The sequence below is a fragment of the Monodelphis domestica genome, chromosome 1 (assembly GCF_027887165.1).
Source record: "Monodelphis domestica isolate mMonDom1 chromosome 1, mMonDom1.pri, whole genome shotgun sequence".
NCBI classification, from domain to species: Eukaryota; Metazoa; Chordata; class Mammalia; order Didelphimorphia; family Didelphidae; genus Monodelphis; species Monodelphis domestica.
This window is the reverse complement of record NC_077227.1, coordinates 373,809,929-373,824,014: the sequence shown is the minus strand read 5'-3', so window position 1 is coordinate 373,824,014 and position 14,086 is coordinate 373,809,929. Positions and strand designations below refer to the sequence as shown.

At 45.8% G+C, this 14,086-nt stretch overlaps 1 protein-coding gene across 2 annotated transcripts in view; it reads left to right on the top strand.

The window, feature by feature from the left end:
* The first annotated feature begins 327 nt into the window (after positions 1–327).
* Positions 328–14,086, top strand: part of LOC100030871 (rho GTPase-activating protein 7-like) — a 35,561-nt gene continuing 21,802 nt past the window's right edge. The window contains exons 1-5 of one of the 2 annotated variants that reach the window (XM_007473985.2): positions 328–438; positions 8,584–8,655; positions 10,075–10,156; positions 11,118–11,181; positions 11,764–13,109. In XM_007473985.2, the coding sequence (XP_007474047.1) occupies positions 426–438; positions 8,584–8,655; positions 10,075–10,156; positions 11,118–11,181; positions 11,764–13,109 (1,577 nt within the window). In that variant the 5' untranslated portion in view covers positions 328–425. The remainder of the gene's footprint in view (positions 439–8,583; positions 8,656–10,074; positions 10,157–11,117; positions 11,182–11,763; positions 13,110–14,086) is intronic. The other variant, XM_056811558.1, reaches the window with a different exon arrangement.

Here is a 14,086-nt window from a genome sequence, read left to right as displayed (position 1 = left end):
CTTCCTGGGTAGCATGCTGGTCGCTTGCTCTGGGAGAGGGAGTGTGGGTAATGAGCTCTCTCTCTCCCCTCTCTCCTCCGGCTCCTCCACCCTTGAGGCCCGCTAGGCTGGGGTGCGCTCTTGCTGGCTCTGAGCTGCTCCAGGATCCGTCAAGATGTACCCCGCCCAGCCTGGGCATCAAATCCGAGAAATAGAAGAGCGGCGGGAGAGGGTGGGAAGGGGTGCTCTAAAGGGTGTGTGTGTGTAAAGCTGGAAGGGCGGGGACTATGCTGGCCCCACCCTCTTCTGCCCTTCCTTCTTTCTAATTGGTGGAGGGATCTCAGAGGCGGTTTAAGGAGTTCTTCAGAACGGTCTAGGTTCAGTTCATTTCTCCAGTCTGCAGAGGTGGTTTCCGATTTACCGGGCGTCTCCGAGAAGGGGACAAGATGATAGTCACCCGTGAGTGTGGGGACAGGGGTGGGGTGGTGGCAGGTCTCGGGGAGGAGGCGGTTCGGGGGTGTGCCCCGGGCATCACCCAGAATGTTGCTGTAGTGTGCGTACACGTGAGACTCTTATAATTTGTGGAGCGGGTTACCTATGGCTACCCTGGAGGGCTGGTCCATACCTAGGCAGCCCGGAGCGAGAGTAACCTGCAGCCGGGTCTGTGAGCCCGAGAAGGTAGCCCCTGGGGGGAGCGGGGGTAGACGGGGAAACCATGCTGGAAGGAGGAAACACTGCAACGTGTGAGTCTCGGAGTGGACGTGCCTGGTAACTGTATCTTACTTGTGGGCGCGCCCTGCCAACTCTCTCACCCTTTCCCGCTTTACTTTCAGCCCCAGGTCCCAAGCCATCTCTTCCTAAAACTGGAGTCTTCCAGTCACTGTCAGGGTGGGAGGATGCCCCAGTCGGGGTTCGGTTCTTGGGAACCAGGCTGACCTCTGCTCAGCCATGGATGGGCCACAGCTTGGCAGAGGGGTATGGGTGGAGCCCGATTTCCTGATATGTGGGGGTGAGGGAGTGGGAGGGGGCAGTGATGATCCTCCTAAAATCATCTTGAGACTGCCCCCAGATAGATTTGTTGCAGAAATGAAGCAGAGTAACCCAAGTCCAAGTTTTTATAGGTTTGAATGATTTCAAGCTAGAAATGGGTCTTAGAAATCGCCCTGGTGTCTTTCTAGGACAGGAGTTCTGGAGGTTTGTGAATTTAAAGTAATTATTTGAATACTTATTTCAGTATGATTAATTTTTAAATTTATTTTATGGATTGAAAAATATTATTCTGAGAAGGGGTTCATAGGGCCTCACCAAAATGCAAAAGGGATCTAGTCCAACTTCCTCCCCAGAAGTGTTAAATGCAGGGTGTGACAGCACAGAGGAGTAGAGCACAGATCCCCAAACTAGTATCCCCTGCTTTTTCTCCAAGACTGCTACATCTCCTCAGTGACACACAAGTGACATGTCTTTGGAAGATGGAGGGTTATGGACTGAAGAAAGTTTTCATGAGGTTAGGGAATCTTTCTCCCAACCTTTCTCTTCCTGGACTCCAAGCACTTTCCTAAGGTCTCCTCCTTACCTCTTCTGGTCCCCTAACTCCCAAGAATTGTATTACCTCCCTCCTTTGACTGCACTCCCCTCACCCTAGTATTTGCTTTGAGTCATGTTAGAAAGGAAGAAGGGTCTATGGGTATTACAGGTAAGGCCTGATGTGGGAGGACCTGAATTCAAATCTAGCCTTAGGTTTTTCCTAGCTGTGTGACCCTGAGCAAGTCTCTTAACCAGGTTTGCCTAGCCCTTACCCTGCTTTCTTAGAACTGTTACTTAGACAAAAAGTAAGGGTTAAAAAAAAGGAAAGGAAAAGAAGGAAAGGTCTGGCTGCTGCTGTGGTGGAATGAGAGATGTCTGGAGTAGTTAGCTTAATGTAGGGGAAAAGGGCACTGGGCTTGAGCAAGCAGTACTTCCAATCCAAATTAAATCATCTAGGGCAAATGTCCTCAGTCAAATGATGGGATTGGACTAGACAATTCCTGAGGTCCCTTTCAGATCTTCCATTCGGGCTCCTCTTCCCCTTTCTGCAATTATCCTGGCCACTCTTGTGTTTTCTTCACAACTAACTGGAATAGAACCCTTCTCTGCAGGTAGCTCAGTCCTCCCTTTCTTAGCTAAGAAAGAAAGCCCTGCAGATAGAGTAAGGCTGTCTAAACCCCAGGGCTATCCTTGGGGAGGTAAACTCCCTACAGGCAAAGACCTTCTTTCTTCCTACCCTCTGCACTGTGTTATGTATAAAGCTGACACTAACAAAGTATTTTTTGGATTCAGTGGTGAAAAATGAATCTTCACTTTTCTTTGAGAAGATTCATTTATTCCCTCAGGCAGGATAATTTACTTTCTGTACCATTCCAGACTGAAGTTGAGCAGTATTGCTTTTGACTGGCTATTTCTTCCCTCTCTGAGACACTGGGAATTGTTCCTGTTAGTGGTCGAAGATTAAATGGAGGTTCAGTGGTCATTCTTTTGTGTCATCCACTAGAACAGAGGCTTGCATCTGTTTGTGATGCCAAGGGAGAAAAAGGTGTCAGGCTCAGGGACTTGTCAAGGAGAATGGTTTCAATCCTGAATCAGGATTACTAACAGGATTTTGGATGAGATTCTTTTCCATTTGGGATCTCTACTTTCCTTGAGGTAAATTCTAGGAAAGAGGTAACATTATCTCTTCTCTCTTCTCTCTTCTCTTCTCTTCTCTTCTCTTCTCTTCTCTTCTCTTCTCTTCTCTTCTCTTCTCTTCTCTTCTCTTCTCTTCTCTTCTCTTCTCTTCTCTTCTCTTCTCTTCTCTTCTCTCTCTCTCTCTCTCTCTCTCTCTCTCTCTCTCTCTCTCTCTCTCTCTCTCTCTCTCTCTCTCTCTCTCTCTCTCCTGTGTGTAAGGAAGATGTTTCTGGTGAGTCATGAGAAAGGATTCATAATTAAGGGGCCTTTCAGGTCAAGAATTCTCAGGGACAGAACATCTGTAACTCAGAACACTTTTAGGGAATCCCACTGTTCTAGGATTACCTCTTGATCCCTCTTTCTGTCATTCTCTCTCTCTCTTTTTTATATGACTCTCCCTTCTCTGTGTGACCCTGTCCCTTTGTCTGTCTATATGACTCTGCTTCTTCCTCTGTCGCTCTGTCTTCTTCTCTGGACTCTTCCTCTTTTCTATTTCTATTTCTCTATCAGTCTTGATTTCTGCCATTCCAATGATGTTGCTCCCCAGTTTTCATACTGTTTCTGTATTATGCCATCAGTTTCTTGTTCCCCCTCACCCCAAATCGGGGATAGCAAGAGTAGTTTGTGTTAAATGACCCAGGGAGAAAATGAGCTCCTAGGACCCAAGATTTGTCCATAGAAATCAGAAAGAAGATTGTTAGGAGCCTTAGTCATTTATCACATGGCATCTATGAGAAATCATTAATATGAGAAGGCAGATGACTGCTAGGATAGGTAGTATGGTCTAGTAAGTACATGGAGCCAGCCTTAAAGACCTGGTCTAGTTTCCACCTCTGACAAATACTGGCTTTGTGGCCCTGGCCAAATCATTTAACCTCTCAATGTCCCAGGCAACTGAATATGACTTTGAATCGCAGCCCTATTTTGGTAGACTACTTCCTTTTGGCAATAAAATAAAAGGTTAGGAATGGGGAAAGGTAATTATTATTATTATTTCTTTTAAATTGTTCCTCCCTAATGTGCTAGATGAAGGCCAGGGCTATTTTTCTCATTGGTAGCCAAAGTGGTGGAGGTGGCTGTACTCACCAAGCCTTGTGCCATTTGAGTTTGTGTCAGAGGACAGTTAGGTGGCTGAATGGATTGAGAGCCAGACTTAGTGATATATTGATGGGGAGGTCCTGGGTTCAAATTTGGCCTCGGATACTTCTTAGCTATGGAATCCTGGGCAAGTCACTTAACCCCAGATGCCTAGTCCTTATCACTCCTCTGCCTTGGAACCAATATCTAGTATTCCAAAAGCTAAGGGTTTTTTAAAAAAGAGTTTGTGTGAGCACGTGCAAAGTTGCAGGGGTCTGGCTGGTATTTGCAGAAGGCATGTAGATGATGAGAAGCAGACAAAACTGTGCATACCTTCTTGGTGGGTAATGAATAGATAGATGACTCAGTGAAAACCTTTGTGTATGTTGGTGGTGGGGAGAGAGGAAAGAACAAGGAGAGAAGGGAATAATAGCTGGAAAAGGGGGATACTGGTGCTGCAGAAGCTGCCCCACTAGAGCTAATACTGTGTTTTCATGGGTGACTGGAATGATGCCATTGAATTGCTTTTTACAGGTAAGCAACTGGCTGCTGGTCTAATCCACTTGTTTCCCTTTGCATTACATTTCTCTTCCTCAGTAGACTTGCCTATTTGTGCTTGCTCAGAGTAACATTAAAACAAACTCACATTTGTGGGATTTATGGGCACACATGCTTGGTGGTTTAAATGCCAACCTGGGATTATAACAATTCCCAGCATTTGTAGAGCACTTACAGTTTTCAGCATGATTTCATGCCATTATCTTATCCGATTAAAAACATAACCTTGGAAACCTTGAGAATTGACTACAGAGAGCATGTTAAATTTGTTGGTGACATCCTTTTGGGAAGGGAGTGGGGGAGGCAGTACTTTGTCCATAAGGAGTAATAGGGACACAGCCTCTCTCTCTCTCCCTCCCTCTCCCTCTCTCCTCTCTCTCTCTCTCTCTCTCTGTCTCTCTCTCTCTCTCTCTCTCTCTCTCTCTCTCTCTCTCTCTCTCCCCCTCCCCTCCCTCTCCCTCTCCCTCTCCCTCTCCCCTCTCCCTCTCTCTCTCTCTCTCTCTCTCTCTCTCTCCCTCTCTCTCTCCTCTCCTCTCTCTCTCTCTCTCTCTCTCTCTCTCTCTCTCTCTCTCTCTCTCTCTCTCTCTCTCTCTCTCTCTCTCTCTCTCTCTCTCACTCCTCTCTCTCTCTCTCTCTCTCTCTCTCTCTCTCTCTCTCTCTCTCTCTCTCTCTCTCTCTCTCTCTCTCTCTCTCTCTCTCTCCCCTCTCCCCCCCCCCCATCCTTACCTTCTGTATGAGAATGAACATGGTATGAACTAGGCAAGTGGGCTACACAGTTAGGAAGTATCCGAGGCCAGATTTGAACCCAGACTGTATCTACTCTATCCACCTAGCTGCCTCATATAATATCTCTTAGTCAGAATCTGTGAAATCAGGAGAACCTTTCCAAATCAGAACGCCATTTCTTGGTAACATAAAATGTACAGTCCATAGTAGATCATGAGGACTGTAGTTCTATAAATAGACTTTTGAATAAATGAATAATTTTAGGTCTCTATTAGCTAGAATCTAATATCTGAAGGGCCTAGATGAGCTTTTGCTTAAGAAGAAAAAGCCAAGGTCTCACGCCAGGGTTTCCTTGGGTGTCTGCTGTTCTGCTCTGAGGCATCATTTCTGCATTTAGATCAAGCAAAGGTCTATCTAGTCTGTCAATAAGCATTTGATAAGTGCTTACTTTGTGCCAGACACTCTGCTAATTACTGGGGATATAAACTGTTAAAACAGTCTCTACCTTCAAGGAGTGTATATTTTAATGGGTGAGACACTGTGTAGATAACTAGCATCACCTGTGGGAAGAAGACACTAGCGATCCTGGGGGACCTAGAAAAGCTTCATGCAGAAGGTGGGACTTGGACTGAGTTTTGAAAGAAGCCATGGAAACTAAGACCTGGAGGTGAGGGGGCGGAGGACCCCGAGAATGGATAGCTGGTGCAAAATGGACAGAGGTAGGAGACAGTATTAAATGCAAGGAACTGCTAGAAGGCCAGTGGCAAGGCCTCCTAGGAAGGCAGGGACAAAGAGCAAGACACAACCCAGGTTGTGAAGAACATTCAGGGCAAACCTGAGTAGTTTATATTTTATCCTGGAGGTATTAGAGAACCAAGAAAATTCACTGAGCAGGTCCTTTGACTTACCTTATGTCTGGGAAACTCAAAGACACCCTAGTAACTGTCATTGGTAGCTATCTGACACTAGGAGTGTGAAGCAACTAATTTTTTTCTTTCTATAAAATGGGTAGATTTCTTCCCCTTCCTCTGAGAGTATCTCTGGCTTTGACATGAGGAAGATCAAAGATACCCATTGCAGAGAGTATGTATTGAAGCCATGAGCACAAGAAGATGAGGCAAGGATGGGAGGAGAGTTATCTGCTTGAGGGAAAGGAGACTTCACAAAAGGAAGGGAAGATTCCAGAGATCTGGGGTTACCTTTCCTGAAAGGGAAACCTATTGAGGGCACTGATGTGGAAGGGAGAAAGATTGGGAGGAAGTGAAAAATTCCCATCTGAAATTCTATGTTTCTGAAAGGAGGATACAATATGAGATCTAGAGACTGACTAAGTCACATCCTTTCCAGCAGCAGGGAGAGGTGGTGGTGAGGGGAAGACCACTGGCAGGGGGTATGCTCGAATCCTGAGCAGGGAAGAGGAACATTTCAAAGGCTTAGACTGAGAGCTCCTGCTTCCTGGTTCTCAAAAGAGCCAATGGCTCCAAAGGAACTGGAGGCAGGAAAAAGAGGACAACTTTATTTTTTTCTTTTGAAAAATTGTATTTAATTAATTGATTTAGAATATTTTTCCATGGTTCCATCATTCATGTTCTTTCCCTCCTCTTCTCCCACCCCTCCCACAGCCAATGAGCAACTCTACTAGGTTCTATATGTGTCATTGATACGACCTAATTCCATATTATTGGTATTTGCATTAGGGTGATCATTTAGAGTCTACATCCCCAATCATATCCCCATCGAACAATGTAATCAAGCAGTTGTTTTTCTTCTGTGCTTCTACTCCCACAGTTCTTTCTATGGATGTGGATAGTGTTCTTTTTCATAAGTCCCTCAGAAATGTCTTGCATCATTGCATTGCTGCTAGTAGAGAAATCCATTACATTCAGTTGTACCACAGTGTATCAGTCTCTGTGTATAATGTTCTCCTGGTTCTGCTCCTTTCACTTTGCATCAATTCCAGTTCACATGGAATTCCCTCCAGTTCATTATTCTTTTGAGCACAATAGTATTCCATCACCGACATATACCACAATTTGTTCAGCCATTCCCCAGTCGATGGACATTTCCTCATTTTCCAGTTTTTTGCCCCCTCAAAGAGCACAACTTTCTTCTTTTCAAGGTGACAGTTAAATTGATAAAGAAATCCACAATGATGTGCTAATGGGTGTTGATGTGTTACAGAAAAATCTAATCTCCCTTCCCAGAGCCAAGTAACATATTTTAAAAGGGGCATTCTAGAGATAATGCTTTAACTTAAAAAAAAATGAAAGGTTCTTATGGTAGAATTTCAGGCACTGCAGCAAATCATATTAGGTAATGTCTCCTTGGATCATGATCAGTGCTGATCATTTTAGGAAAGGATTTTTGGGGAGAGAAAAGAAATTTTTTTTAACCCTTATGTCTTAGAATATAGATGATGAAGTATCAATTCCAAGGCAGAAGAGTACTAAGGGCTAGGCAGTTGGGGCTAAGTGACTTGCCCAGGGTCAAATGGCTAGGAAGTGTTTGAGGCCACAGTTGAACCCAGGATTTCCTACCTCCAGACCTGGCTCTATCCGCAGAGCTACCTAGCTGCCCCAGAAAAAGACCATTTCAAAACTCACCTTCATCAACTTCTCTTCCGTCACTCTGGTCAGATTATGACTCAAATTCCCCTAAGTAAGAGGAGGCGGAGAATAAAGAGAGATGAGGAAGAGTCTTTCCTTTATCCAGAGTCTACGCCCTCGGCAGGATCCACATGTTTCCCCTGTTCTCCACATGGTTAGCCAGAAATAGGTTTACATTCCTCAGGAGTCTGGTGACCGCTGGGGTCTGCCTCTACCACAGCTGGGCACTGGTGACAGGGATGCCAAATGGACAGCTGATTCCCACCATCCGGAGATCTGAGAAGTTCTGGAGGGAACAGGAGCCTCCAAGGGAGGAATTCTGCCTGCTGGATGGTGGGAGAAAGGGATGGATCATGGATTATATAGACTAATCCTTTGGGTTCTAGGAACATGTGTGTGTTTGCTAGTTTCCTTGCATTTGTCTCTGTATATGTAATTATATATTTTTAAATGTAATATAAATTTAAATGTAAAGTATATGTAATAATGGAAAAATATATAAATATATAATATAATTATGTCTTGGCTCTAAAATGACGAGGTAGACTAGATGCACCTGTAGGATACTAGCATTCCAGCACTCTTTCTCCTTATGTCTTTCTGGCTCTTCTGTCTCACTTAACTTAGGATGGTGTTTTAAGTTACTGTTTATGTAACTTTTTACCTTCCTCATAGAAGTTCTCCTTATCTGCACAGACAGCCTTTGCCTCCAGATATTGGGAGTCTTTGCCCATTCTTGGCCCGGCTCAAACCCTGAAGCTTCTTTGTGCTTTGCAGAGGCAAGGCTGAGAATGGTTGTCATGTGTAGAGGAGAACCTTCGAGCTGCCTCTTGTCCAGGGGCAGGAGTGAGGAATTTGAATCCCAGATTTTGTCCTTGGCTTTCAGTGCTGACAACCTGACTTGTTTTTCAGCCTTGTTTCTTTTATCTCCCTCCAGAAATTGAAGCCAAGGAGGCCTGTGAGTGGCTGAGGGCAGCTGGTTTTCCCCAATATGCTCAGTTATTTGACGGTATGGCAGTCTGTGATTTGTTAATACCTTACATTTGTATAGCTGGGGGGGGGGGGGGGGGAAGGGGGACGATCTTAAAACTGTTCTATCATCTTTCCTTCACTGTGAGGAAACTGAGGTCTAGAGGGGTTAACTTCAGGGTAGAAACAAGAAGGCAAAACAGTAATGAGAATCCCATTCCCCTGCCATCTACCGAGCCAAAGACACTTTCAACTAGAACATAAAGTTCTGATTCCATTTGACAAACATTTTTTAAAATTCAATTCTATTTTATTTTCAGCTCTGAATTCCCTCTCCCTCCCCACCCCCCTACCATTGAAACACATATGGTCAAGGAAAACATTCTCACACTGTCACGTCCCTCCCCAAAATTATCTCAGTGTCTACTCTGGGTCCAACACCTCTCTATCTGGAGTTTGGCGGCCTTGAAATGACTGGCCATTGTGTGGATCAGTTCCTAAGTTTATCCGAGTTGTTTGTCCTTACAGTAATATTGCATAAATTCTCCTGATTCTGTTCTCTTCTCTTTGCCTCAGTTCATACAAGTCTTCCTAGGTTTCTCTGAAACCATCTACCACATTTATATACTGTAACTTTTCCAACTAGTTCCCCACTAATGGGCACCCCCTCAGTTTTTAATTCTTTGCCACAATAAAAAAGTTACTATATTTTTGTACATAAAGGTCATTTGCTCTTTCTTTGATCTCTTCAGGATGTAGATCTGTAGCAGTAGTGCTGGGTATCCACAGTTAGTAGCTTTGCTTCAAATGCTTTCCAGAAGGGCTAGGCTAATTCACAGTTCCACCAATAACAACACTTATATATCTATTTCCCCCCAATTCCGCTAGCATTTTTTATTTTCCTTTTTTGTCAGCTTTATCAATATAATAGGGGAGAGTTGGCACCTCAATTTTTTAAAATTTGCATTTCTCTAATTATTAGTGATTTAGAGCATTTTAAAAATATGGCTATTTCAAAAATATCAATTGTGCATTATGTACAAGGTTCTAGGGGTACAGACAAAGATGAAACAGCCCCTGCACTCAAGGAGCTTACTTTTAGCAAGACACCAAATATATATGTCTGTATTTGTGTATATATATATATATATTTATATGTATATAATTGAGTCTAGTTTGAGGAAAACTGAGGGAAGGCAGAGAGGAAGGGAAGGATTCTTGGAGGAAGTACACCTAAACTGAGCCTGGAAGGGAAACAAGAGAATTCTGAGAGATTTCATGAGGGAACATGAGGGAACATGATAAACATTCTTGAGCAATCAGTGAGTCCTTTCTACTTTTGAGGAGGGTTGTGAGTGAACATGGATCACTGGCACAAGCATCAACCTGTGAGTATGAACTGTGGGAGTCTGGTGAGTTTGTTGGATGAGACTGAAGGAAATCATCTCACCTTTTGCAGACACTCAGTTTCCCATTGACATCCAAACTGTGAGACGTGACCACGAGTTCCTAGACCAGGATGCCTTTGAGTCTCTTTACAGGTGGGTGTGGAGCTGTCCACCTTCCCCCCACCTGCATGCCCTCACTCGGGGATTCTGGAGTCACAGAATTATCAAGAAAAGATATCTGAGATCATCTAAATTGAGCCTGTCCTTGCACGCTATCATCCTCGCTACAGTATTCCTGATAGTGTTCATCTAGTCTCTGCTTCCAGACTTCCAACGAGGTGGAAAACCCTCTACCTCCCAAACTAGCCGTCCATTCTGCCTTTGGACAAGTTTAATTGTTAGAAAGTGAAACCTCTTTGCCTCTTCTTCTTAGCCCCTCATCTGCTCTTTCTCCCTCTCACTAAGAGCAGCATGCAGCCTTTTCTGCAGGACTGTATAGAGGGCACCAGAAGCCAGGCAGATGGCACTGCCAATTCCATGCACTTTGTTCTTGGCTTCTTAGTCAAAGTGGCTACAGCCTTGGTTGGAGTTACTGCTCGTCAGCCTGCTCAGACTATCTCTTCCCCTAAGTGATCCTTGCCTATCAAGTCAGGAACTACTTTTCCCTCTGACACACTTTAAATTAATAAAGCAGGCTATTTCTATACCACAGAAAAATGAGGGAGTAGTTATTTAAAGAACAATCTTATTTTCCAGTAGTATGTACTCCCAGGGTTTCTTCAAATGTTCACTTGCCCTGTCTGTCTCTTTTTTCCTTTGTGCCTAGCTTTTTTCCATCTCTCTCATTCTCACTGACTAGTGCACTATGCCCAACTATCTGGAATTACATGGGTTCTTTAATGAAAGCACACCTGTGCTATACAATCAGCTAGCTCTAGTTCCATGACCCAGGGGCCTGGCTAACCATTGAGTCCCAAACTGAATGCAGGAAGTCACCCATTTGGGTCTTGAAGCCAGGAAGTTTAGGGGGGCAGGGAATCCAGTGGCTCTTTAGGTTTCAAGGGTTATCGGCCATGGTAAAATTTAATGGAAAAGAGCATCTCCTCTCTCCCAGGCGACTAAACACCCTGAACAAATGTGCAGAAATGAAGGTGGAGTTCAGTTGCCAGAGGAGGCGGGTAAGTGGTCACATTCATTTTCCCATTGGGTGCAGGAAGCTCTTGGCCCATTTCTGGGAATGGGGGGAAACATTTGTTCTTCGACTTCTCTGGCCTGTCAGGCTTGTCTAATGAATGCTGGGTATCTTCCGTACATGAGTGGTAAAGCACTTTATACCTTATATATAAGGTGCCCTCTGCACCTTTTTTTTTTTGACATGATATGACACAATTTTATTGAATTCTATTTTGATGTCATTTTATTGGATTCCGTTTCAAAAGGAACCATTGATTTAGACCATGTTTATGTCAGACAGTCACAGAACTGATATTTTCCATGGGACAGGAAAAGTCAGCTCCTATAGCTTCTACAATTTTCAGTGGTGCTCAATGGTAGGAGGCAGCTGGGGGAGCCATCCCGCCCCAGGAGATGTGTGAGTGTGCCCAGGCTTGCCCTGTTTTTCCTTTGAACCAAGAGGGAGCCGTGGCCTGAGCCCTTTCTAAGTAGCAGACTGTCCTGTTGCCTGACTTCTGGATGAGGTCACCCCTTGCCCTCGGTTTGACTTGTTTCTGGCGCTGACCTTACTTTTTTCTGCCCCACAGAGTGATGAGTCAGAAGATGATGAGCCGTGTGCCATCAGCAGCAGGTGGGCCTATGAGCGATGCAGCCGGCGCTGGTCCCGCCTGGACAGTCTGGAGGTCTTCCCCGGGGAGAGTGGCTCACCCAGCAGTCCTGTCGTAGAGAAGGCTCCGAGGACGATCCAGAGCAGGAGCGCTAAGGAGCTGACCTCTCGGGAGCCAGAGGAGAAGCCAGATGCCTCTTCCCTGCATAGCTCCAGCAGCGGTGACAGCGATACCCCCTTTCCCAGGACCTTTGAGGATGCTGAGAGCAGCCATGATCCCTCCCACTTCTCCTGCACCTACAAGATGTCTTCACCTGCTTCTAGCACCAGCCATTCCCCGTGCCCCATCGAGACACCGAATGCCGCTGGCGAAAGCCTTCCTTCTGTAGAGAAGCCTCTCCAAGCAAACCGAGGCAAGAGCTTCTTGAGAAAGATGGAGAAGCTGCGGCTCCGAAGCACGGGGTCCAAGCGTGGTGGGGCTTCCCGGCCCCGGCCCCCGATTAGCGGGCCCGTCCTCCTTGAGGGCTTTGATGATGACAAGCTCCGAAGTCTCAACTGTGTGAGCATTGGCCGAGAGATGGGAGCTTGTCCGTCCTCACCGCCGATATGTGGCAGCAGCAGCGGTAGCCAGTCGGAGTCCAGCAGTACTGTGAGCACTCCCAGTCCTGTGATCCGGACCCGGAGCCGCAGGCAGAGGGGTGGAGACTCCCGCTTAAGCCCCAGCTCGCCTTGGGGTGACGTGACTGAGCACAACTTTCAGAACCAGCTCTTCCGGGTGCCAGTAGGGCATAAACCTGGCACCTTCCCCAAGGACCTGACCCTCAACTCGCTGCCCCCCCTAGACACCCAGTCCGTCAATTGGCGGACGGGCAGTTTCCACGGCTGCCACAGGAATCGTCTTGGAGCCATCTCCCAGGAGGTGGGAACTCCCTACTGCCTGCCTGGACTGCCCGATAATCGGCTTAGTGTCTACGACAACGTGCCCGGGCTGGTCCTCGGCAGGACGGAGGGCGGCGGGTCCCTCAATGATGATCTCATCTTGGACTTTGACCATGCGATGGAAGATGGGAGTGAACTCCAGAGTCTAGGAGGCCTACGGACAAAGACGCCTTCCTGCCAAGGGGACTTTGGCTGTCCTAGCTCACCCAACCTACCTGCTTCTCCTGCCCAGATCCTCCTGGAGATCACCGAGCCGTCTACGAAGACAGTATCTGGGTCTGGGCCTGGGGGAGGGGCAGGGCATCATCATATACAAGGTCATCCGTGGGACTCCCCCAAATCATCATGTTCTCAGAGGTCAGAGACTGCTTCCTCTAGTCCCTGCAGGTGAGCTCTGCTCTACGGCTTTGGCCTCCTACTCTTCTGTCTCTCAGCTTTCCTTGAGGACATTAGAAAGCTTAACCAGAACTTGGGTTCTTTGCCATTATGTCCTTTTATTTGTATTTCTCAGATAATCTGGTCATCCCAATAAAAGCATAAAATGCTCTAATCATATATTCTTATACTGAGAAGGGAAATAAGGGGAGGGAATAAGCTTTTATTAAACACTTCCTATCTGCTAGGCACTATATGAAGCACTTACAAATATTATCTTATATGATCCTTACAACAACTCTGGGAGATAGGGTGCTAGTATGATCTCCAATTTATAGCTGAGGACACTGAGGCAGACAGGTAAAATGATTTGCCCAGGGTCACATAGCTAGGAAGTGCCTGAGGCCAGATTTGAAATCAAGACTTCCCCTCTCTAATCTTGGCTCTCAATCCACTGAAAGACCTAGCTGCCACTGTCAGTAAGTTTTTGAGACCATATTTGAAGTTCCTGATTCCATTTCTTGTGCCCTAGCCACTGCTCTACCTCATTGAGAAAACTAGTGTCAGAAGCAAAATTAGAACCCATGTTTCTGGATTACAATCAGTGATCTTGCTGCCATTACACACAGTCTCTTGTCAGGGAGTCCGATTCCCCTTATTCCAGTCCCTCACAGTACTTTGTACAACTTTTCCCAGAGAAAACATCTCTACACTAGAAGTTCCTAGTAGAAAGAGCACTGGGCCAAGAATCTGAATGCTTGGGTTCTAGGACAGGCTTGGTCACTAACCAATTTTGTGACTATATTCCTCAGTGTGACTATATGCCTCAGTGACTATATTCCACATTGCCCCAATTTTGGAGAACTTGCTGATCTATAATTTTCACACTGGAAGTTCCTTGTTCCAGTGAAATCTCAGGTCCAGCCAAATCATAGTACTTGAAGGGGAGAAAAAAAAGCACCTGTCTCATTGGATCCCCACAACAACCC